This window comes from Salvelinus namaycush, chromosome 37 (assembly GCF_016432855.1).
Source record: "Salvelinus namaycush isolate Seneca chromosome 37, SaNama_1.0, whole genome shotgun sequence".
NCBI classification, from domain to species: Eukaryota; Metazoa; Chordata; class Actinopteri; order Salmoniformes; family Salmonidae; genus Salvelinus; species Salvelinus namaycush.
This window is the reverse complement of record NC_052343.1, coordinates 10,313,375-10,339,242: the sequence shown is the minus strand read 5'-3', so window position 1 is coordinate 10,339,242 and position 25,868 is coordinate 10,313,375. Positions and strand designations below refer to the sequence as shown.

The window sequence follows — 25,868 nt, the reverse complement described above, 5'->3', positions numbered from 1 at the left end:
TACCATAATGACAAGATAAACAGGATCCACCCAAAAGCAATCAATGCTATCTGCAATGGTTCAGCAACACCATTATGCACTTTATATGAAAACATTGAGGTCCAATGAACTTCACCCAGAACGAAAAATGTGTAAATAATTTCATTCACTAAGCCTTTTTAGGTAAACTAATGTTTAAAGGGTTGAAAAAAAAAATAGGCCATAGAAGCGCATGTAATCCTGATTTGTCATTTCATTTAGCAAACCTCACAGAAAAATACCAACAACCCACCAACTACAGCAGAAGAACCTTCTGCGGTTTCTATGACATTACGCTTAAAAGTCCAATGCACATCAGCCAGAATGTTACTCTTCTAAATAATTTCATTCAGTTGAAAACATTCTCGAAGCCACTACAGTCAAACTAATGTGCACATAATCCTAAAATCCCATCACGCTTCAGTTGTTTGAAATTGGCTGATCCCAGAAAATCATAACCCAAAAAAACATACTTCAACTAACAAACCGTGATCCCAGGATTTACATGTTACTGGTAGAAAAACATTATCCTGTGCCATTCAAACAGGCAAAGCAGCAACCTAAATATAGCCCCGATACTCTGAACTTCCTCATACAGGTAAATCAAAGACAGGAAGAAGTAGCTAATTCTATGTATGGGCTATCATAAGGTTAATGAATAATGGGGACAGGCATTGACAAATGTTCATGTTAGCAACTATGTAAACTGTCAGACACACCCATGTTAACAAAAACAAACACTTAGCTCCTAAGCTAGTCACAGGACAAAGCAAGTGCCTGTTAAAAGTTTATTCCCATAGAAAAAGAAAGAGACGACAGCAGAAACACACTGAAGTCAAACACACACAGCACTGTTTTATTTCAGTCTGGTAGGTGTAATTGGGACAAGAAAAGACATTTACAACCCCAACAACACCCAGACATTGGGAAACAAAAGTTAACTATTTAAGGAAAGTAAATAGGCAAACTCTCTGGTAGTTATTGGCCATTACGTACAAAGCAGTAGCCATGTCAGTTGGAGTAGTCATTTGTTTTGATCTGTCTTGCTGCTGTTTCTGCATCATGGAGTAGGGTGAAGTTACCCCCCTATACACTGATATTGGGTCAGTTTTGCATTTCAGCCCTAATGGTTAGGGCATGGGAAGCGGATCCTAGATCTGTACTTAGGGGAATCTTCACCCCGGACCCTGCAACATACCAGACACAGGAAACTCTGTGACAGTCCAAGTGCATAACATTTCCTTATCATCAAGCTCGTCTAGCTCCGATAGGTGGTTTATGATAAATAAGCCCATAACCATACAAGTTTTTATCCAGTTTCTTTTTTTTTGGGCTCAAGGGCCCCAAAGTTTTTTTTATATCACAGTTCCTTATGGCAGCCCTGCTTGGCTGTCTATCTCTGAGGGGAGAAAGTCTCTGTCTTTTCTAGCTCCTGTCCTTAGCCCAGCTCTTCCTTGGCCTTGCCCTGTTTGCGAGGCATCTTCTTACTGCTGCTGTCCTCCAGCTCCTTGTTCTTGTAGTAGTGGGGAGCCACCTCCAGCAGCCAGCTGCTGTCTATCTCAATCACCTTGAGGCAGAGAAAGAGGTTCGAATAAAAGGGGGAAAATATATTTACATGAATTCAATGTAAGAATAACAGCACCTTCCTTCCCCTTAAAATCGTATTCATTCTGTCCCATGCAGCTTAAATCTCAACATACATTATGTACAGTGCATTCGGAAAGTATTCAGACCCCTTGACTTTTTACACATTAGGTTACGTTGCAGCCTTATTCTAAAATTGATAAAATAAATACACATTTTCCCCCTCAATCTACACCCAATAATGATAAAGCAAAACCAAGTTTAGAAATGTTTGCTAATATACAGTACCAGTCAAAAGTTTGGACACACCTACTCATTCCAGGGTTTTTCTTTACTTGGACTATTTTCTACATTGTAGAATAATAGTGAAGACATCAAAACTATGAAATAACACACATGGAATTAAGTAGTAACCAAAAAAAGTGTTAAACAAATTAAATATATTTAAGATGTGAGATTCTTCAAATAGCCACCCTTTCTTTGCCTTGATGACAGCTTTGCACTCTTGGCATTCTTTCAACCAGCTTCACGAGGTAGTCACCTGGAATGCATTTCAATTAACAGGTGTGCCTTGTTCCTTCGAACTCATGGCTTGGGTTTTGCTCTGACATGCACTGTCAACTGTAGGACCTTATATAGACAGGTGTGTGCCTTTTCAAATCATGTCCAATCAATTGAATTTACCACAGGTGGACTCCAATCAAGTTGTGGAAACATCAAGGATTATCAACTGAAACAGGATTCATCCGATCTCAATTTCGAGTCTCATAGCAAAGGGTCTGAATACTTACGTAAATAAGATATTTCTGTTGTTTATTTTTAATATACACTGCTCAAAAAAAATAAAGGGAACACTTAAACAACACAATGTAACTCCAAGTCAATCACACTTCTGTGAAATCAAACTGTCCACTTAGGAAGCAACACTGATTGACAATAAATTTCACATGCTGTTGTGCAAATGGAATAGACAAAAGGTGGAAATTATAGGCAATTAGCAAGACACCCCCAATAAAGGAGTGATTCTACAGGTGGTGACCACAGACCACTTCTCAGTTCCTATGCTTCCTGGCAGATGTTTTGGTCACTTTTGAATGCTGGCGGTGCTTTCACTCTAGTGGTAGCATGAGACGGAGTCTACAACCCACACAAGTGGCTCAGGTAGTGCAGCTCATCCAGGATGGCACATCAATGCGAGCTGTGGCAAGGTTTGCTGTGTCTGTCAGCGTAGTGTCCAGAGCATGGAGGCGCTACCAGGAGACAGGCCAGTACATCAGGAGACGTGGAGGAGGCCGTAGGAGGGCAACAACCCAGCAGCAGGACCGCTACCTCCGCCTTTGTGCAAGGAGGAGCACTGCCAGAGCCCTGCAAAATGACCTCCAGCAAAAATTCCTAAAAACCTGTTATCGTTTTGTCATTATGGGTTATTGTGTGTAGATTTCTGAGAATTTGTAATTATTTAATCCATTTTAGAATAAGGCTGTAACAAAATTTGGAAAAAGTCAAGGGGTCTGAATACTTTCCGAAGGTACTGTATATAATACTGTATACAAAGACAATGCTACCTGGAGTCACTTGATATTACAACAAGACAGCAACAACTCTCCCCTAAAGTTTTACTTTGCCCTTCACGGTGGTGGATTGCTTCCAGATCTGCCTCACACGGAGAAACATACACACAAACATGACCACAAGTCTACTAGTACTGATGCCAGACCTGTCTCATGAACTCCTTGGTGGTGAAGACCAGCTCGTGGTAGATGAGCCAACGGGGCTGCTCCTCGAACAGGGAGCTGTTGGGGTGGACGTAGACTGTCTGCTGGTGCTTCACTGTCTTGTAGCCCCCCTTGCTAAGCCGCGCCGTGTGGTAGAAATACCCTGCCGTCACTGCCTGAGAGAAGGAGAGAACATATTTATTTAACATGGTTGTTCATTTGAGGTCAAAATACATATTTTTAAATGAAGTATCAGTGAGAGAGAGAGAGACAAAGAGAGGATGTATGAGTGATTCTATGTGTGCACGCTGTGAGAGAGTATGAGTGATCATGTTACTGAGATGGTGAAAATTGACCGCAAAAATCCCAAACAGATATAGTATTTGACAAAAACAGAGTCCTTTCAAACCTTGATTTCATACGATCACATATGCTTCTCTATTTATGCGTGGGAATACTTGGGAAGAGGTGTCCTAAATTAAAATCACTTTGAGCTGATTGTGGATTTTTTTAAACTTGGGGGGGGCCAAATAAAAACACCCACGGACTGCCTTTTGGGGAGTTCTTGTGTATCAGTTTCACTGGAGAATGGACTGTGATGATGAAGTTGGGAATTGGGAAAGCACGGAGCGTCCATTCAGATGCATATTAAGTGAACTCAACCTGCCTCTCCAACGGAGTGGCCGGCTTAACACCCGGCATGATTTAAGAACTGTTTTAAGAACTGTGCTCCTGTACCCCCAACAGCACACTTTTAGTTGTATCCAGATAAAAACACCTGATTCAACATGGAGGGCTTGACGTTTAGATGACAAGTTGAATCAGGTGTGCTGTTTGGGGGTACCCGAGGACTGGGGTTGGGAAACACTGGTCTACACTCCAGGAGGGTGTTTAAAAAAAATACATGGTTAACTAGAGGAAACGGTTTTAAGGTATGTTCATGGTTAAGCGGTTTTAAGGTATGTTCATGGTTAAGCGGTTTTAAGGTATGTTCATGGTCCAGCGGTTTTAAGGTATGTTCATGGTCCAGCGGTTTTAAGGTATGTTCATGGTCCAGCGGTTTTAAGGTATGTTCATGGTCCAGCTGTTTTAAGGTATGTTCATGGTCCAGCGGTTTTAAGGTATGTTCATGGTCCAGCGGTTTTAAGGTATGTTCATGGTCCAGCTGTTTTAAGGTATGTTCATGGTCCAGCGGTTTTAAGGTATGTTCATGGTCCAGCTGTTTTAAGGTATGTTCATGGTTAAGCTGTTTTAAGGTATGTTCATGGTCAAGCTGTTTTAAGGTATGTTCATGGTTAAGCGGGTTTAAGGTATGTTCATGGTCCAGCTGTTTTAAGGTATGTTCATGGTCCAGCTGTTTTAAGGTATGTTCATGGTTAAGCGGTTTTAAGGTATGTTCATGGTTAAGCGGTTTTAAGGTATGTTCATGGTTAAGCGGTTTTAAGGTATGTTCATGGTTAAGCGGTTTTAAGGTATGTTCATGGTCCAGCTGTTTTAAGGTATGTTCATGGTCCAGCTGTTTTAAGGTATGTTCATGGTTAAGCGGTTTTAAGGTATGTTCATGGTTAAGCGGTTTTAAGGTATGTTCATGGTCCAGCTGTTTTAAGGTATGTTCATGGTTAAGCTGTTTTAAGGTATGTTCATGGTCAAGCTGTTTTAAGGTATGTTCATGGTCAAGCTGTTTTAAGGTATGTTCATGGTTAAGCGGTTTTAAGGTATGTTCATGGTCCAGCTGTTTTAAGGTATGTTCATGGTTAAGCGGTTTTAAGGTATGTTCATGGTTAAGCGGTTTTAAGGTATGTTCATGGTTAAGCGGTTTTAAGGTATGTTCATGGTTAAGCGGTTTTAAGGTATGTTCATGGTTAAGCGGTTTTAAGGTATGTTCATGGTTAAGCGGTTTTAAGGTATGTTCATGGTCCAGCTGTTTTAAGGTATGTTCATGGTTAAGCGGTTTTAAGGTATGTTCATGGTCCAGCTGTTTTAAGGTATGTTCATGGTTAAGCGGTTTTAAGGTATGTTCATGGTCCAGCTGTTTTAAGGTATGTTCATGGTTAAGCGGTTTTAAGGTATGTTCATGGTCCAGCGGTTTTAAGGTATGTTCATGGTCCAGCTGTTTTAAGGTATGTTCATGGTTAAGCTGTTTTAAGGTATGTTCATGGTCAAGCTGTTTTAAGGTATGTTCATGGTTAAGCGGTTTTAAGGTATGTTCATGGTCCAGCTGTTTTAAGGTATGTTCATGGTTAAGCGGTTTTAAGGTATGTTCATGGTTAAGCGGTTTTAAGGTATGTTCATGGTTAAGCGGTTTTAAGGTATGTTCATGGTTAAGCGGTTTTAAGGTATGTTCATGGTCCAGCTGTTTTAAGGTATGTTCATGGTTAAGCGGTTTTAAGGTATGTTCATGGTTAAGCGGTTTTAAGGTATGTTCATGGTCCAGCTGTTTTAAGGTATGTTCATGGTTAAGCGGTTTTAAGGTATGTTCATGGTCCAGCTGTTTTAAGGTATGTTCATGGTTAAGCGGTTTTAAGGTATGTTCATGGTTAAGCGGTTTTAAGGTATGTTCATGGTCCAGCTGTTTTAAGGTATGTTCATGGTTAAGCTGTTTTAAGGTATGTTCATGGTCAAGCTGTTTTAAGGTATGTTCATGGTTAAGCTGTTTTAAGGTATGTTCATGGTCAAGCTGTTTTAAGGTATGTTCATGGTTAAGCGGTTTTAAGGTATGTTCATGGTCCAGCTGTTTTAAGGTATGTTCATGGTCCAGCTGTTTTAAGGTATGTTCATGGTTAAGCGGTTTTAAGGTATGTTCATGGTTAAGCGGTTTTAAGGTATGTTCATGGTCCAGCTGTTTTAAGGTATGTTCATGGTTAAGCGGTTTTAAGGTATGTTCATGGTTAAGCTGTTTTAAGGTGTGTTCATGGTTAAGCGGTTTTAAGGTATGTTCATGGTTAAGCGGGTTTAAGGTATGTTCATGGTCCAGCTGTTTTAAGGTATGTTCATGGTTAAGCTGTTTTAAGGTATGTTCATGGTTAAGCGGTTTTAAGGTATGTTCATGGTTAAGCGGTTTTAAGGTATGTTCATGGTTAAGCGGTTTTAAGGTATGTTCATGGTCCAGCTGTTTTAAGGTATGTTCATGGTCCAGCTGTTTTAAGGTATGTTCATGGTCCAGCTGTTTTAAGGTATGTTCATGGTCCAGCTGTTTTAAGGTATGTTCATGGTCCAGCTGTTTTAAGGTATGTTCATGGTTAAGCGGTTTTAAGGTATGTTCATGGTTAAGCTGTTTTAAGGTATGTTCATGGTTAAGCTGTTTTAAGGTGTGTTCATGGTTAAGCGGTTTTAAAGGTATGTTCATGGTTAAGCGGTTTTAAAGGTATGTTCATGGTTAAGCGGTTTTAAAGGTATGTTCATGGTTAAGCGGTTTTAAGGTGTGTTCATGGTTAAGCGGTTTTAAGGTATGTTCATGGTTAAGCGGTTTTAAGGTATGTTCATGGTTAAGCGGTTTTAAGGTGTGTTCATGGTTAAGCGGTTTTAAGGTGTGTTCATGGTTAAGCGGTTATAAGGTATGTTCATGGTTAGTGTGCGTTCACAGTCACACCGACCTTGCGGATGGGTACCATGTCTCCGCCTGAGCTGCACACCTCCACCTCGATCCTGTCCATCAGGCCCTCCAGCTGCTCCCTGACATCCCGTGCCCGCTTCATGGAGCGGAACTGGATGAAGTTCTCATAGCACCACTGGGTGGAGTAGCCACTCTCCAGCCACTGAGGGACAAATGAAGCAGTCAATATCACAGACTGAAAAAACATAGAACAGCATTTCCCAAACTTTTTGTACAAATAATTATAATTATGTTCCGGCACCCACACCATCCGCTCCGACAAAAATCAGCCCGCTGCTGAACATAGTTGCCTTCCCCTGCATTAGGGCATTACCATGGCTAAATGGTTTGCAACAGAAAAACGAAGATGAAGATCCTCCATGTTTGTCTCTTTTTTATTTTTACAGTTGGTGCCAAATGAATATGACCCAGAACTGCTACCCTGATCCCTTATATGAGACAAGTGGAAACAAAGTGGGGTAGTATCACATCTTTATCTTAACTATCAAACCCAATCCTCCTGACCTGTGTGTAGACGTTAAGCAGCACCATATGGTCTCCTCCGGGCACCACAAAGTTCTGCCTGGCATTGTCGGCGTGAACCACCTTGTCTTTGGGCCGGTAGAAGATGGAGTTGTTCACAGACAGCATGGCCGCGATGGTCAACACCTCCTCAGAACACTTATACCTGGAGAGACAGAGGAAGATGGGAAAGTTTAGTGAAATACATTAAGGGGTTTCATGTCCTGTTGAATAATTGTCAATAAAGCACTTTTGTAATAAGAATAAAATAAATTATTGATTGGGGGGGTGAGAGAAAAAAAGAGAGAAAGGGGAATGATGAGCAAGGTAACAGAATAATAATAATAAAACTACATTCATTCCATGCCAGTGCCAGGATTGCCATAGAGACTCACTGTTCTGAGGCCAGGATCATCTTGCTCAGCATAGGGTCCACCGGCAGCTCAGCCATCCTGCGGCCCAACTGGAACACAACACACATGACATGACCTTTCACATCAAATAGTCACCTTTCAAAGGTATTAGAAGCCAATATGTTCATTCACCTGCCTAATGGTGATGGAATCGATTTGCCCTATTATATATCCTCCCTTCATTCCCAGAGGTCATTTGCACTTTTTAGGTTTGATTTATTCTCACCAAAGAATAAAAGGGAAAGACAAAACAGTACAGATAAAAATAAAACAAGCAACCACACCCCAAAAAATATATAAGAACAAAAAAAGGTTTTCAATCAGTTAAACAAAGCATACTAATTATAACTGTACATGACATACTCAGTATAGAAGAAAAAACATGTTTGATTATGTGTGTGTGTGTGTGAGAGAGAGTTAGGCTACATGGAGGTAGTTTGGGTCATCGGGCTGACCCCTAATCTACGCTTGAAGTTATTGAGGGATGATGATGTTTTGGCAATGTGAAGATAGGAATTCCAGAGTACGAACCCTCTGTATCTGCTAGAGAACTGACTATGTGAGGTGCGGCAGTGGGAAGGGTAAAGGTGTCTTGTGTATGCATGGATTTGGGAATTAACCTGAATTAACCATTGAAGGGTTTAGGTGGATTGTCTGGGAGGCATGTGTATTTGTAGATGAAGGTGCATCATTTGAGTATATTAATGTTGTAGATAGACAATATATTGAGTTTCTTAAATGGAGGGAGAGCTGGAGCCAAGTAGTTAGAGGAGGTGGCTAGTCTTGTACGTTTATTTGTGTGATGAGTCATTTGTGTAGGTAGAAAGCATATGTACTGGCCCAGACAATATTGCAGTAAATAATATATGGGTAAATTAAGCTGAGGTATAGTGTCAGGAAGCAAGCCTGATGACCCAAACCACTAATCTTTCTGATGATACCAAAGGACTTCAACACTTTGCTGCACACAAAGTGAATATGATCTTTCCAGGACAACTTTTCATCAACTAGAACACCTAGGAATGTTGTAGATTAAACCTGGTTCATTTCATTCCCACCAATTGAGATTCTGGCTCTTATAAAAATATATCTGATTCTTACCAGTAAATACAACGAAGTTGGATTTTTTATTACATTTAAAAGATCATTTGTTTATATGGAAATTCAGAAAACTGAGTTGGCTTCGTTGATTAGTGAATCGAAATTCTCGTGTGATAAAATAAAATTTGTATCCTCAGCAAAAAGAATGGGAAGTACGGTAGAAGACACAGCATCAAGGTCATTGATATAGATTAGTAATAACCAAGGTCCAAGGATCGAACCCTGTGGAATGCCACAGGATATCTTGACCCTGGCAGATTTGGTTTGTGGGCATTTAAACATGAGATGGAGGAGTCCACCGTGCCCGAGATCCAGAGAACTAACCTGGGCAATGTAGTGCTACTGCTCAAGAGCTTGGGTACGGAACAGTTCTCTATCATAAACATAATTATATAGCCACGTATAATAATTTAAACCGTAATAATGCAATTTAGCAAGTAATATTTCATGATCAACCCTGTCAAACACTTTGGATAAATCTAGAAAGATGCCAAGAGCGTATTCATTGTTGTTCGGGCCTGTAAAGAGTTTATCCACAAGTTGTAAGAGCCAAATCTGTAGATTAGTTTTACCAAAAAACATATTGGTGGTCATATAGAATAGTGTTGGTTTAAATGTTTCAACATTCTTTTATACAACAGTTTCTCTAGGATTTTAGAAAAACACAGTAGTACAGATACTGTGCAATAATTTGTAAAATATCTTGCAACCCCAGATATATAGAGGGGGATAACTTTGGCAATTTTCAAATCTTTAGGAACAACACCAGTTTGCATTGATTTGGTAAAGATGTACGTTAAAGGCTCAATAATGGAGGAAGACAATGATTTCACCAAAAAGGTACCTCATCATGACTTGCTGCTGATTTCTTTAAGTTACCAATCGCCTCCATTACATCAGGTGGATCAAACTAAAGCAGAGAAGGAAAATGTCCCTTAATGTAACCCAAGGGATTTCCATAAATGTTTTTGATTTTCGTTGACAGAGAGGAACCAACATTCGCAAAAAAGTTATTCGATTCACGAGATAACATCAGGATCACTACAGGTCTTATCTCCAACAATAAATTGAGATGGGATAGCCGTAGAAGCCTTTTTCTTATTCAACTGATTTAACAAGGGAGGAGGGAACGGTGCCAATGCGATTGAATGGTGCCGGGGTTTTGATAGACAGTCAGGCGTTAGTTACCTTGGTGAGCTCTCCGAGGTGGTTGAGCGCACCCAGTGCGTACAGCTGCTCCAGAGCTAGCACCAGGGTCTCGTGAGGGGGCGGGTCCATGAAGTCAAAGTGGATGAGGTCATTAATTCCTGTCGGGAAAAAAATATACGCCACTCCAATGTAAAACAAATCGACACGTGGGTTTGAGACGCTCATAATGAGGCCCTTTGCTCCACTAAGTCAAGTAAGTCAAACTCATAATAGTCAACTACAGACTATACTTCAGTGGATTACTTCAAGAGGACTTCTGTGCTTTTTAAAACGTGTTCTCTTATTTAGCACTGCGACATGACTTATAAAGAGTTTGTTCCGTACCCAAGCTCTTGAGCAGTAGCACCACGTTTCCCAGGTTAGTTCGCTGGATCTCGGGCACGGTGGACTCCTCCATCTCGTGTTTAAACGCCCACGCAGTGTAGAGACGGAAACACTTCCCAGCGGCCACTCTGCCTGCACGACCTGCTCGCTGATTGGCTGAGGCCTGTGGTGGATCAAAACACAGATGGAATCAGCAAACGGTCAGAATGTTGTCCAGAGAACTAAATCTACAAAAATGACAGTCAAAGAAACAGGTGTTTGAAATACTGGCAAGAGGCCTCTCCCACAACCACGGTACAACAACCCCAATAAGAGCCACATGAATGACACTTTCTCTGACAATGACAACAAAATGGCTCGTTTGAAAACCAAACTAGCGTGTTACCCGTGAGCAAGGCGTGACAATCAGAGACTCCATCCCAGTGCGGGCGTTATAGCTCTTCTGCTTGCAGAAGCCTGGATCTATGACGTATATGATCCCATCGATGGTTAGAGAGGTCTCCGCAATGTTAGTGGCCACCACCACCTAAGGACACGCAGAGAGAGGACACTTTGTACATCAGATAATGTGTTGGTACACAACACCACAAGAGAATGAGAAACATGGAGGCAGGAATCTGAAGAATGATGTCTTAAGTGGTCAAATCAAATGTTATTTGTCACATGCGACGAATACAAATCAAATGTATTTATATAGCCCTTCTTACATCAGCTGATATCTCAAAGTTTTGTACAGAAACCATCCTAAAACCCCAAACAGCAAGCAATGCAAGTGTAGAAGCACGGTGGCTAGGAAAAACTCCCTAGAAAGGCCAAAACCTAGGAAGAAACCTAGAGAGGAACCAGGCTATGAGGGGTGGCCAGTCCTCTTCTGGCTGTGCCGGGTGGAGAACGTGGCCAAGAACATGGCCAACAGGTGTACACCTTACCGTGAAATGCTTACTTACAAGCCCTTAAAAAAAAAAAAAAAGCATTGTTGGTTAAGTATTCAGTAAAAAATGGATCGGTAGAAAATAAAACAAACAAATAATTAAACCGCAGCAGTAAAATAACAAGCAAGGCTTTATACAGGGGGTGCCGGTACAGAGTCCATGTGCGGGGGCACCGGTTAGTCGAGGTAATATGTACATGTAGGTAGAGTTAAAGTCACTATGCATAGATTAGAAACAGAATAGCAGCAGCATAAAAGAGGGGTCTGGGTAGCCCTTTGATTAGCTGTTCAGGAGTCTTATGGCTTGGGGGTAGAAGCTGTTAAGTAGCTATTTGGACCTTGACTTGTCACTCCGGTACCGCTTGCCGTGTGGTAGCTGAGAGAACAGTCTATGACTAGGGTGGCTGGAGTCTTTGACAATTTTCAGGGCCTTCCTCTGACACTACCTGGTATAGAGGTCCTGGATGGCAGGAAGCTTGGTCCCAGTGATGTAAGCACTACCCTCTGTGGTGCTTTGCGGTCGGAGGCCGAGCAGTTGCCATACCAGGCAGTGATCCAACCAGTCAGGATGCTCTTGATGGTGCAGCTGTAGAACCTTTTGAGGATCTGAGGACCCATGCCAAATCTTTTCAGTCTTCTGAGGGGGAATAGGCTTTGTATTGCCCTCTTCACAACTGTCTTGGTGTGCTTGGACCATGATAGTTTGTTGGTGATGTGGACACCAAGGAACTTGAAGCTCTCAACCTGCTCCACTACAGCCCCGTCAATGAGAATGGGAGGGTGCTTGGTCCTCCTTTTCCTGTAGTCCGCAATCATCTCCTTTGTCTTGATCACGTTGAGGGAGAGGTTGTTGTCCTTGCACCACACGGCCAGGTCTCTGACCTCCTCCCTATAGGCTGTCTCATCGTTGTCGCTGATCAGGCCTACCACTGTTGTGTCATCGGTAAACTTGATGGTGGTGTTGGAGTCTTACCTGGCCATGCAGTCATTAGTGAACAGGGAGTACAGGGGGGACTGAGCACGCACCCGAGGGGCCCCCGTGTTGAGGATCAGCGTGCCGGATGTGTTGTTCCCTACCATTACCACCTGGCGGTGGCACGTCAGGAAGTCCAGGATCCAGTTGTAGAGGGAGGTGTTTAGTCCCAGGGTCCTTAGCTTATTGATGAGCTTTGAGGGCACTATGGTGTTGATCGCTGAGCTGTAGTCAATGAATAGCATTTTTACATAGGTGTTCCTTTTGTCCAGGTGGGAAAGGGCAGTGTGGAGTGCAATAGAGACTGCATCATCTGTGGATCTGTTGGGGCGGTATGCAAATTGGAGTGGGTCTAGGGTTTCTGGGATAATGGTGTTGATGTGAGCCATGACCAGCCTTTCAAAGCACTTCATGGCTACAGACGTGAGTGCTACGGGTCAGTAGTCATTTAGGCAGGTTACCTTTGTGTTCTTGGGCACAGGGACTATGGTGGTCTGCTTAAAACATTTTGGTATTACAGACTCAGTCAGGGACAGGTTGAAAATGTCAGTGAAGACACTTGCCAGTTGGTCAGCGCATGCTCGGAGTACACGTCCTGGTAATCCATCTGGCCCTACGGCCTTGTGAATGTTGACCTGTTTAAAGGTATTACTCACATCGGCTGCGGAGAGCGTGATCACACAGTCGTCCGGAACAGCTCTTGCTCTCATGCATGTTTCAGTGTTACTCGCCCTGAAGCGAGCATAGAAGTAATTTAGCTCGTCTGGTAGGTTCGTGTCACTGGGCAGCTCTTGGCTGTGCTTCCCTTTGTAGTCTGTAATAGTTTGCAAGCCCTGCCACATCCGACGTGCGTTGGAGCCGGTGTATTACAATCTTAGTCCTGTATTGACACTTTGCCTGTTTGATGGTTCGTCGGAGGGCATAGCTGGATTTCTTATAAGCTTCCGGGTTAGAGTCCCGCTCCTTGAAAGCGGCAACTGTACCCGTTTGCTCAGTGCGGATGGGGCCTGTAATCCAGGGATTCTGGTTGGGGTATGTATGCATGGTCACTGTGGGGACGACATCGTCGATGCACTTATTGATGAAGCCAATGACTGATGTGGTATACCCCTCAATGCCATCAGAAGAATCCCGGAACATATTCCAGTCTGTGCTAGCAAAACAGTCCTGTAGCTTAGCATCTTCTTCATCTGACCACTTTCTTATTGACCGAGTCACTGGTGCTTCCTGCTTTAGTTTTTGCTTGTAAGCAGGAATCAGGAGGATAGAATTATGGTCAGATTTGCCAAATGGAGGGTGAGGGAGAGCTTTGTACGAGTCTCTGTGTGTGGAGTAAAGGTGGTCTAGAGTATTTTTCCCGTCTGGTTGCACATTTAACATGCTGATAGAAATTAGGTAAAACTGATTTGAGTTTCCCTGCATTCAAGTCCCCGGCCACTAGGAGCGCCACCTCTGGATGTGCGTTTTCCTGTTTGCTTATGGCTGTATACAGCTCATTGAGTCCGGTCTTAGTGCCAGCATTGGTCTGCGGTGGTATATAGACAGCTATGAAAACTCTTGGTAAATAGTGTGGTCTACAGCTTATCATGAGATACTCTACCTCAGGCGAGCAAAACCTCAAGACTTCCTTAGATTTCATGCACCAGCTATTGTTTACAAATATACATAGGCCGCCGCCTCTTGTCTTACCAGAGGCCGCTGTTCTATTCTGCCGAAAAATCTTAATACCCGCCAGCTGTATGTTAATCATGTTCGTCGTTCAGCCATGGCTCGGTGAAACATAAGTTTTTACAGTTTTTAATGTCTCGTTGGTTGGATATAAGTGCTCGTAGTTCGTCTATTTTATTTATCGATTGATTGTTGTCTAAAAGGACCGATGGTAAAGGCGACGGACCGTCGTCCGAGATATCTCCGTCTTTTCGCTCCTGCGAATGACGGGGATGAGGGCCTCGTCGTGTGTCTGGAGTAAATCCTTCCTGTCCGACTCGTTGAAGAAGAAGAATTCCTCCAGTACGGGGTGAGTAATCGCTGCCCTGATATCGAGAAGCTCTTTTCGGTCAAAAGACACGGTGGCAGAAACATTATGTACAAAATAAGTTAAAAATAATGTGAAAAAACATACACAATAGCACAATCGGTTACAGGATCGTAAAGCGGCGGCCAACTCCTTCGGCGCCATTAGCGTAAAATGCGCCAGATGACATAGTAGAATAGAATCTACTACATTGACATAAGTGCAGCATGAAATCTACAATAACCTAGGTTGAGTTGGATTTCCATTTGGGTAAAGAAAATAATGCATACATATATTTTTTTACATTATTTGATCACAGAAGATAAAACATATTTCCAAAGTGGTCCTTGAGCACCCCCTAGTGGCCCAAGTGTAAATGGACAGAAGAGGTCCTCTCACCTTGCGTGAGCCAGGGGGTGTGGGGCTGAAGATCTTGGCCTGCATGTCGGAAGGTAGGTTGGCGTAGATGGGAAGCACCAGGAGCTCCGATATCTTAGAACCCAGACGCCTGCATCTCTCCTGCAGCAGCTCACAGCAAGTCTCAATCTCCTCCTGTGGAAATAGAGAGAGACGGGAGAGCGGTAAGGACAGACACCTTGGCAGAAAGTAAGTTGACTGAGAACACATTCTCATCTACAGGAATGACCTGGAGAATAGTTACAGGGGAGGAGAGATGAATGAGCCAATTGGAAGCTGGGATGATTAGGTGGTATGAGGGCTAGATTTAGCCAGGACACCGGGGTTAACACCCCCTACTCTTACGATAAGTGCCAGGGGATCTTTTAGAGACCACAGAGAGTCAGGACAACCGTTTAACGTCCCATCCGAAAGACGGCACCCTACACATTAAAGAGCCACATACAGAATGAATAGACTTAAGATGGTTGCTGATGTAGTGTGATTTACCAGATGTAGTGTGATTTACCAGATGTAGTGTGATTTCCAGATGTAGTGTGATTTACCAGATGTAGTGTGATTTACCAGATGTAGTGTGATTTATGAGATGTAGTGTGATTTATGAGATGTAGTGTGATTTATGAGATGTAGTGTGATTTACCAGATGTAGTGTGATTTATGAGATGTAGTGTGATTTACCAGATGTAGTGTGATTTACCAGATGTAGTGTGATTTATGAGATGTAGTGTGATTTATGAGATGTAGTGTGATTTATGAGATGTAGTGTGATTTACCAGATGTAGTGTGATTTATGAGATGCAGTGTGATTTGTAATAGGCCTAGCTAATGTGTAGTGACTGATGTAGGATCTGATGTTGAGTGAGAGCAGATGTAATGTGACGTAGTAGCCGAGGTAGATGATGTAGTAGCTGATGTAATGTGAATGTCAGCGTTGAGGTGAGGGGTCAAGGTGCGAGTGTGCCAGACCTGTCCAGTGAGGAAGACCAGACAGTCTCCAGGGGGCTGTGTGACGTGGATCTGTAGCACCGACACAACACAGGCCTCCAGGTAGTCGGCCTCAGGAGCCTGAGAGAGAGAGAGAGAAATAGTAAACAATACCAGAGAGCAAAACGTACAATAGAACAGATAATTGGCCTCCATCTTTGACTTACATTAGTATCATCCATCACTTCTCACGAGTGAAATGATTCACATTCTAAAAGGTATTTACAGTCATTCAAAGTTATGCATATGGCTGCATTCCGTTTCTTCCGCCTTCTCTCAAAGAGTGCACTTGCTCACTTCCTGTCGCAGATTTAAAAGGCTCTATATTGGTTTAAACATTGCCCGGAGGGAGTTTTCATGTTAAATCCATCGTGGGAAATGCGCAAGTGCACACTTCGGGAGAACGGTGGAGAAAGGGGATGCAATCTTTGTCCTGAGGCCATTTCACTATACAGATGGTCAGCAGAGGTACCTTAGTGTAGAAGATGTCCACAGGGAACCTCCTGCCGGGGATTCTGAATACCGGAGCGTCGTCAAAGAAGCAGGAGAAGCGCTCTGTGTCCAAGGTGGCGCTGGCCACCAGCACCTTCAGGTCTGGACGGAACCGGGCAATGTCCTTGATCAGACCAAACAGGATGTCTGTGTGCAGCGTCCGCTCGTGGGCCTCATCAATGAGGACCACACTGAGAGAGGGGAAGGGATCATTGATCATGTATTGTTATCCATACTGACTGTAAACAATATGGCACGGAATTATTTCATTTCTTATTTTTGTAAAACACAATATACCACTTTTAAACATAAACCTCCACATATGGAAAACATATCTAAAGATAAGGACAGATGGGGCATATAGTGGTACCTGTAGCTGGCCAGATCAGGCTCTGTCAGGAACTCTCTGAGCAACATTCCATCAGTCATGTATTTGAGTACTGTCCTCTCCGACGTACAGTCCTCAAAACGAATACTGTAGCCTACCTGAGGAAGAAAGGGGTGGTTGGACAAATAAGGTTAGTTTATGTTTTCTACCATATACAGTAAGAATAATTTATGCTTCATCAGAGTGAAAGAGAGCGGTTGTGCCATTTTCACCTCGTTGCCCAGCTTGACGCCCACTTCTTGTGCCACCCTGGCTGCTACGGACATGGCGGCCACTCTACGGGGCTGGGTACACCCAATCTTCATGCCTCCATCATTGTATCCCTAGGAGATTTAAACCCAGACAACAGGTCAACAAAGATAACATACACAGAAAAGCATAATGCCACAAATGGATCAGGTTGGAAGACTACAAAAAAATTGGGGGGACAAAACACTGAAGATTCAAGACGACTTTGTCAAATATACACAAAATGTCCAATGGAAATGTGTCCTCTGCTTTTCTCTAACCTCTTTGATGTGTGTCCATAATAATGTTTATGGACGTGGCCCTTGAATAACGTGTACCCACCGACTCCATGAGGAACTGGGGGATCTGGGTGGTCTTGCCGGAGCCCGTCTCTCCCTCGATGACCAGGATCTGGTGCTGCTGGATGGCCAGGAGCAGGTCCTCTCTGTAGGGGAACACGGGCAAGCTGCGTCTCACTTCCTGGATGGACTGCTTCTGGACCTCCGCCTGGGACAAGGCTGCCTGCTCCTGCTCCTGGAGACACACAGCATACAGAGATGAAGACAATATTGCAATTGCACTGTATTGTTCATTGTGACATGGAAATTTGTCCTTGGCACAGTTAGAAATGCTCCAGAAGCTCAGGTGTGTACTTGTTGATTGCTATTGAATATGTATGGAATGTTAAATATTTTCTGAATTTGAATTATTACAATATTTTGTTCGACTAACATCCATAATTATAGCTCTATTCCTTGCAATCTATCAGAGATAAACGCTTCAATTATAAAAGTTAGTGTCAACCAACCTTTTCATCCTGGGTTCCCTTCATGATGACGGCACTGCTGACAAAGTTGATCATCTCGTCCTCCTCCAGGATCAGCTGGTACTTCTCTCTTTCTGCCTTCAACCCTTTCTCCCTCTCCTTCTTGGCCCCGAAGCTGAGCGAGGCGGTCTTCAACCTCTCCTCCTCCCAGCGACCCTGCTCTCCTCCACCCTCCATGGGCATCTCCAACTCCAGCTCCATGTCCCTCTGGGGAATATCCTAGAGAGATGGAGAAAGAGAGAGAGGGTCGGAGATAGAGGGAGGGACAGAGGAAGAGGGAAATAGAGTGAGCGAGATATATATAATCAAGCCCCGGATCTTAGTGTTTCACATATCTCCATTTCAACAAGAGTACTGGCTATCCATGGCAGGACCATTACCAGCCAACTATCTCCTCCTTACTTTACTCCTCTTCTCCTCCGGCATGTAGTATCTGTTCTTCCTCTCCTCTTTCTCCTTGTCGCCGGCTTTCTTGTAGTCCTTGGCCAGGTCTCGGAGGTTGCGCTTGTACTCCAGCTCCTTCCGCTCCCTCTCCGTCAGCGCGTCCGTGGAGAACAGGTACTCCTCGTCGGCTATCTCTGCCTCCAGGTCCTCCAGCTTCTCAGCCTCTCTCTTGGACAGGTAGTTCCTGCGAGACTCCTTCCGCAACTCTGGAAGCTATAGAAAAGACGAGAAGATAGGTGGTGACCATAGTCATATAATGAGTCTGAGGGGCTCTCCCTGTTCTAGTAATTCTATTTCTACTGTTTTTTTTTATACCTAGACGATAGTCTATTATACAATAAGTTACTGTGAATTTGATAATGTGCTCACGATTTTCTTGTGATCCTCCTCTGCCATCTTTAGTCTTTTCTGAGCCTCCTCGTAGCCCTGGTGAAAAGGTCATGGAAAAACATTTAGCCAAAAATCAAAACACACCTACAAGTACACTAGTAAGTCAAATGTACTGGGTTGGGTCCCATCATTTTGATAGTCAATCCCACCTTCTTGTCCGTTCTCTCCATGATGTTCCTCGTCTTGTCTTTGTCCTTTAGTTTCATTCGTTCGGCAAAGGCATCCCTCTCTTCCAGATCCAGTACGCGTTCTCTCTCTTCCTTCTCCCACTCCTCCTCCTCATCATCCTTCTTACTGGACTTCTGGTCGCCATGGCCCAGCTTACTACTGAGAAAGAGAAAGGGCCTTTTAGAAACTCAAATCATACAATCTAAGTGGAGGCTTGTTCAAGCAGGCATTGAAGCCACTGAGGAGTAGCAGCTGAAAAAATCAAGACTACACAGCATGAAAACAATCAAAATATTCCCGGGTAACTGGCTTCATTTTTGTAATGTATTTATGGTTGCAAGTCAGTTAATGAGACCATAGACTCCTGAAGCTGCATCCTGTCTCCCTGAAGTCCATACAAGTCAAATACAGCTGTCAACATTTAGCTAAAAAGCAACAAAAGAGAGGAAAGCAGGTAGAACCTGTCACAAGCAAGCAACATGAAACTCTATTCCAGGTTGATTACCTTTTAGGGGTCTCCTCTTCACTAGATGATTGACTCTCCTCCCTTTTCCTGAGGTGCTTCCTCTTATCGCCTCTGTCTTTACTTTTCTTCTTCTCCTTCTCCCTCTCTCTCACTGCCTCTCCGTCACTCTCGCTGTCCGACAGTAGGGTGTAAGTTCGATTCTTCCTCTCAATCTCCATGACGTGTCGCTCTATCGCTCTGGCTGGCTTTTCAACCACTTGCTTACGAGGAATCTGAAACACATAGATGAAAGTCATTTCTAGATGCTCATAATAACCACAGTAAAAATAAGAAACAAGCACGCAGTTAAAACACAAAGAAAGCAAATCATTTTACCTTTTCATACAGTTCCTGTGCAAAGGCGATCACTCTCTGATTAATGTCGATGGTGCCCGTCGACTTGAGGTGGGCCACAAAGCCTTGAGAGCTCGAGGATTTACGCGCGGAGCCAATCATGAACTGGGCGACATATCTGTCACTAAGGCCAAGGATGTCGTGCAGACTGTCGCTCACCCATTGTTCTAGGTTTGCCATTTTGCCTAATTGGGAGACAAAATCAGTTAGCTACAGTAGATGTAGACCGAGAGTTGTACAGTACTAGGTATCACAGGAGGCTGCTGAGGGGAAAACGGCTCATAATAATTGCTTATCCCGCTCCAGTCATTACCACGAGCCAGTTCTCCTCAATTAAGGTGCCACCAACCTCCTGTGCTTGGTATATAAAATGTCATTCTGTAGCAATGGTGATGATGTAGCAGGGAATGGCTGGCACAGCAAGATTCATATGCTACACAAGGGTATATTGAAGCAATAAGGCAGGAGAGGGTGTGGTATGTGACTATGGGCTGTTCTTAGGCACGAAGCAACGTGAAGTGGCTGGATACAGCCCTTACCCATGGTATATTGGCCATATACCGCAAGGGGCCTTAAAGGTATTATAAACTGGTTTAACAATGTAATTAGATCAGTAAAAATATTTTTGACAATATACCACGGGTATGACAAAACATGTATTTTAACTACTCTAATTACGTTGGTAACCAGTTTATAGCAATAAGGCACCACCGGGGCGCGCTGCGTCGTGCAGGAGAACAGCCTCATGTGGAGTTCCCTTACTGCTTAATTGTAAAACGGAATAGATCCGCTGCATGATCTTAAGTAGGAACTACGGAAATGAAAGCCCTCTAGCTTTTCTTTCCCTCCTTTATTTGCTCTTTGACGATCTGAAAACTATTCATTACATTGATAGGTATCTAGCTAGCCACCTTACCTTGTTTTGAAACCTTCACGCAATGAACATGGTGGTGATCTATGAAAACAGCACAACATACAGTAGCTAGCAAGCTTAGCAAAACAAACGAGCTCAGTTTAGGTTAATTTGCTTCACGCCTGGCTAATAAGTGGACGTTTAACTAACAAGCGAAGTCAATACTAACAACAGTCATGTTGGTTTCAATTACACTTGTTAAGCAAAACTTATCCACAACTTCTTGCTAGCTACCCACTCCATCCATGGTGCGACAACCGGAAGTGGAAACACGTATTTCAATAAGTCTCTGATCGGATTCTGCCCCCTGGTGGAGGTGTACAGAACAACTCAATCAGAACAAGTGTGCACTGCGCATTTTGTTTGTCCAAATGATGGCACATCTGCTACTTACATCGGTCGTTGTTAATACCATAAGTTTATGAGGCATTTTGCATTACACTCAATGGTTAAAGACTTTTTGTGAGTGGAATTCATCCACAGACTGGAAAGCGTAAAACTCCCTTAAAGTGCGTGTAGTGACCATTGAATCATAGTGAATTAAATTGATGGCACCAAACACTCAAAGTCGAGCGAGGCTAGCCATTGAATTAAGATGATAAAGGAGGAAGAGGAGTGTCTTCTTCCGCGAACACCACAACAGATGTGTAATAATGAAAGTAGGTTAACATAGTAAACTGGAACTTAAATGTCCATTTTCATTTATGCTAGGGTGATGCAACCAATTGTTCTATCCTGCACGCTGAAGGAATCAAACTTTATTTATCGGTGGTTTAATTGAAAATGAGAACGTCGTTGGACATCAATGTCAATGGACTTCTGCTGCTCTTATGTGGAGTTAACCTGGCCGGAACACTTGGGTACAAACCTGTCATCATTGTTCACGGCCTCTTTGACGGTCCTAAACAATTCCTTATGATGAGTCGTTTGATACAAGAGGTACGTTTGTAGAGGCCAAGCCTCTACAACACACATTTAACCATAATTATATACTTATTAAACAGAAAAGAAAACAAGTATTATGTAAATTGAGACTGATTAGATCATTGAGGTGTACAGTACCAGTCAAAAGTTTGGACACACCTACTCATTCAAGAGTTTTTCTTTATTTTTTACTATTTTCTACATTGTCGAATAATAGGGGAGACAACTATGAAATAACACATTTGGAATCATGTAATAACCAAAAAAGTGTTAAATAAATCAAAATATATTTTATATTTGAGATTCTTCAAAACTGGGTGGTTTGAGCAGTGAATGCTGATTGGCTGAAAGCCGTGGTATATCAGACCGTATACCACGGGTATGAAAAACATGTATTTTTACTTCCCTAATTATGTTGGTAACCAGTTTATAATAACAATAAGGCACCTCGGGTGTTTGTGGTATATTGCCAATACACCACGGCTAAGGGCTGCTCTAAGGGCTGTATCCAGGCACTCCGCATTATGTCGTGCTTAAGAACAGCCCTTAGCCGTGGTATATTGGCCATATACTGCACCACACCCCGCCACCCAGCCTTATTGCTTAAATATACCACGGGTATGATGCAAAATGACTTGTTTGCTGTTCTAATTATGTAGATAACCAGTTTATAATATCAATAAGGAACCTCAGGGGTTTGTGGTATATTGCCAATAACCATGGGTAAGGGCTGTATCCAGCCACTCCATGTTGCTGTACCCAGGAACACATTGCGTTGTTCATGAGAACAGCCCTTAGCCATGGTATATTGGCCATATACCACACCCTCTCGGGCCTCAGTATAATGATATGATGGGCCAATATTACAGGCTGAAAACATTGTGTTTGCTCTTGGTATTGGGGAAATTATGACTGGATGACTTGAACATCTGCTTTTTTCTCTCTGGAGAATGTTTAACAGGAAAATGGCCACAGGTTTTTAGAGGAATAGAATGTTATGTATGATATACATTTGTATCACAGGTGCACTAAAACAAGATCTGATCAAATTCTCACTTCATGTGAAACTGTTTCCATGGATACTTATGTGGGGGGAAAAAGAAAGTGAGAGTACTTTATACAGTGTGTGAGTGATAAAATATGTTTTTGGGGCCACCAAAATGTTTTACACCTAGTAACTCATAAATAATATGTAGAAATATTAAAACTTGTATCCTTAAATAAAAGCACTAAGAAGGCAAAAAAGCATCCACCTCAGTTTCACGTGAAGTGAGAATTTGATCAGATCCTGTTTTAGTGCACCTGTGATACAAATGTCTGTCATACATAACAACGCAATGTGGAGTGCCTGGATACAGCCCTTACCTGTGGTTTATTGCCAACATACCACAAACCCCTGAGGTGTCTTATTGCTATTATAAACTGGTTACCAATGTAATTGGAACAGTAAACAAGTAATTTTGCATCATACCTGTGTTATATTTAAGCAATAATGCCCGGGAGGCGGGGTGTGGTATATGGCCAATATACCACGGCTAAGGGGTGTTCTTATGCACGACGTGGAGTGCCTGGATACAGCCCTTAGCTGTGGTGTATTGGAAATATACCACAAACATCCGTAGTGCCTTATTGTTATTATAAACTGGTTACCAACATAATTAGAGCAGTAAAAATACATGTTTTTTCACACCTGTGGTATACGGTCTGATATACCACAGCGTTCAGCCAATCAGCATTCAGGGCTCGAACCACCCAGTTTATAATGTATGTTATAATATGATAGGATTGTTTTTTTAACAGTTTCACTAATTCATTCTAATTAACTTAATCATTATGACACACCCCTCACTATTGTCATTGGTTGCCTACATAACCTGGTTCAAGTAATCATGACATTACCCTGAAGAAGGCACAGTGATGCAGAAATGTTGGTATATACCCAATAAATTACTGGGAGTTTATATATGGAGTGTGCGTCTCTCTTTATTTTTAATATAATATGATAGGATAACATGTTTCAGGTACATTGTTTTTTTCTTGTAACTTGCAATATAAGCTGATGTATTCTTTTGACAGGCCCATCCAGGTACCAACGTGTCAGTGATAGATCTGTATGATAACATGGCCAGCCTGAAGCCACTGTGGGTGCAGGTGCAGGGCTTCAAAAAGTTGCTCTATCCAATCATGCAGGAGGCAGAGAATGGCATCCATCTTATCTGCTTCTCACAAGGTCTCTATCTCAGTTATTTAGCATTTTTGGAACAAGATGTAGAGATATAGCGCTTTCCGCTTAATGCTGTCTTCCCCTGCTTCTCTTAGGAGGTCTGATATGTCGAGGACTTCTTTCTACACTTCCTGACCATAATGTCCAGTCCTTCATCTCCCTCTCATCACCACAGGCTGGCCAGTATGGAGGTCAGTGATGGTCACTTTCTTCTCCTAAGTAATTTTTTCTTTTATCAGGCAAGGCCTAGGTATAGCTCTTTAACACAATGAAATTTTGCTTTTTGTCATACAACAAAGCAAAACAAATTATATTAATGTCTCACATTTCAAATAAAAAGTGAAACTTTGCAAGCCGTGTGTAAATTTGAAACAGATATGTTCCACACACCACACACATTTTTACTAGCCTTTTCGTTGTGCTTCTCCCACAGACACAGACATTCTGAAAATGTTTTTTCCTCACTATCTAAAGGCCCGTGTTTTTCACGTGTGTTACTCTTCAGTAGGACAGAAATGGTCCATCTGCAACTTCTGGAATGGTAAGAGAGAATTGAGTAGTTAAAGGGGAACTTCGGTGTCGAACAAATAGAGAACCAGAACATTCGTTTGTAGATGTGTATCTGAGTACAGTAAAGAGGCTCACAACTGTTCCTTTGTGCTTGCACCAAAATGTTTTGTCCTACCAGACCCACACCAAAGAGAACGCTTCCTGAAGAGCAGCAATTATCTGGCCCTGCTGAATGGAGAAAGACCACACAGGGAAATGACAGGTACTGAAATTCATTCCTACTGCAGATATCTCAGTATCCAAAATTGAAAATCTAGATTAGATTAGTACCATTAACTGATAAGGGCCAGACAAAATCTCCAGCAAAGTTCCTTACTTCTCCTTTCACACTGTCTTGTCTGCATAATGGACAAACATTTTGTAGCAACATATTATGTTTGGCTTAAATTTCTTTCTCAATATATATTTGATAAAACTGCAGATTCAGTCTGGCCCTACTGACACTGTTGTCCTAAGTAGTTGTAAATTCTATAAAATGTGGAGCGACATAGTTACCCTCACTCTCAGAACAAATAAATGTATCTCTCTCTAATCATCAGAGTGGAGGAAGAATTTCCTGCGTATCAACAAGCTGGTGTTGATTGGAGGACCAGATGACGGTGTGATTACACCATGGGAGTCCAGGTATCCATGGTCACCATCACCACCATTATTTTATACTAAATGAATTGCCCTGTTGTATATCCTGCATTCTTACACACACATTGGTTGCATCTCTGAGACGTGGGCTCGACACTAGTGACACTATATACCTATTGGACTAACCATGTCTGTTCTCTCCAATCAGTCACTTTGGATTTTATGACATTAACGAAACCATTGTTGAGATGAAGAACCAGGAAGTAAGTTACTTTAATGGTACCATCTACCATCATTGATAATGTTCATGTCCTAATGTGATGGATAACTATGTGCTTCTCTGTCTCTCTCATTTGAATAGTGGTACGGTAGGGATTCGTTTGGGCTGAAGACACTGCATGCTCGTGGAGACCTGGCTGTGTATGTGCTCTCAGGAGTGAAGCACGGCTATTGGCATTGGAATGAGACGGTGTTCAGAGACTGCATAGAGGAGTGGCTGACATGAACATGCTCACGTTCACACATACACACTAAATATAATGTTCACAGAAATGGTTCTGCAAATTGTCTTTGATTGACATGCCATAGTTGTATGTAGTGCCTATTCTATATTTTTATACATTATTGTTTATCTGTGATTATGAAACAGCGAAATCAAGTGTTTTTTGTGCAGTAATAGGAAATACACCGAATGTAACTAAATTTCACATGGTGTGCTCTTGCCCAATGCTTTCACTCTTCTCCTGGTGAATTAGACTTGTTTCTCTCTTTGAATAAATCTGTGTGATAGTGTATAATCTTTATATTTGACTGAATCTTCAAAATGATTACAGAACATTGGACTACCATGTTGGCACACAATCGCCCAAGCATGCACATTTCCAAGTTACATAAGGATGGGGGGGCTATATTCTGGGAATGATTGCCATCAGAATCAAATGTAATCTATAATGTTGCATAAACTTGAATTTCATTCCATTGTCGCTATTAGTTGAGGGAGGAGCTCTGACACTGTACATTACCAATGAAAAGTGTGCCTATGAAAATAATCAAATGGACTATTGAC

The 25,868-nt window shown here is 42.4% G+C and overlaps 2 protein-coding genes across 3 annotated transcripts; one reads left to right on the top strand and one right to left on the bottom strand.

Annotated features, from left to right (window-relative positions):
• Nucleotides 1-853: 853 nt before the first annotated feature.
• On the bottom strand, nucleotides 854-20,752 carry LOC120031092 (pre-mRNA-splicing factor ATP-dependent RNA helicase DHX16-like). Of its 2 annotated transcripts, none has more exons than XM_038976668.1 (21): nucleotides 20,509-20,752; nucleotides 19,575-19,777; nucleotides 19,239-19,471; nucleotides 18,715-18,892; nucleotides 18,545-18,601; nucleotides 18,134-18,388; nucleotides 17,714-17,950; nucleotides 17,248-17,439; nucleotides 16,890-17,000; nucleotides 16,660-16,775; nucleotides 16,270-16,480; nucleotides 15,780-15,878; nucleotides 14,796-14,948; nucleotides 10,864-11,004; nucleotides 10,479-10,641; nucleotides 10,134-10,252; nucleotides 7,827-7,894; nucleotides 7,435-7,597; nucleotides 6,911-7,072; nucleotides 3,320-3,493; nucleotides 854-1,585 (listed from the first exon to the last, which is right to left on the bottom strand). In XM_038976668.1, exons 2-21 carry the CDS (start codon nucleotides 19,770-19,772, stop codon nucleotides 1,457-1,459), a joined length of 3,159 nt encoding a protein of 1,052 aa, XP_038832596.1. In that variant the 5' UTR covers nucleotides 19,773-19,777; nucleotides 20,509-20,752; the 3' UTR covers nucleotides 854-1,456. The 2 variants fall into 2 exon arrangements, with proteins under 2 accessions (XP_038832596.1, XP_038832597.1); XM_038976669.1 differs by having other exon boundaries at nucleotides 18,715-18,889.
• A 408-nt stretch (nucleotides 20,753-21,160) lies between these two features.
• LOC120031094 (lysosomal thioesterase PPT2-A-like) lies at nucleotides 21,161-25,591 on the top strand. Its single transcript, XM_038976670.1, has 8 exons — nucleotides 21,161-21,444; nucleotides 23,506-23,659; nucleotides 23,749-23,844; nucleotides 24,087-24,194; nucleotides 24,342-24,425; nucleotides 24,763-24,847; nucleotides 25,011-25,065; nucleotides 25,164-25,591. The coding sequence occupies exons 1-8, from the start codon at nucleotides 21,289-21,291 to the stop codon at nucleotides 25,305-25,307; spliced, it is 882 nt and encodes a 293-aa protein (XP_038832598.1). The 5' UTR covers nucleotides 21,161-21,288; the 3' UTR covers nucleotides 25,308-25,591.
• Nucleotides 25,592-25,868: the final 277 nt, after the last annotated feature.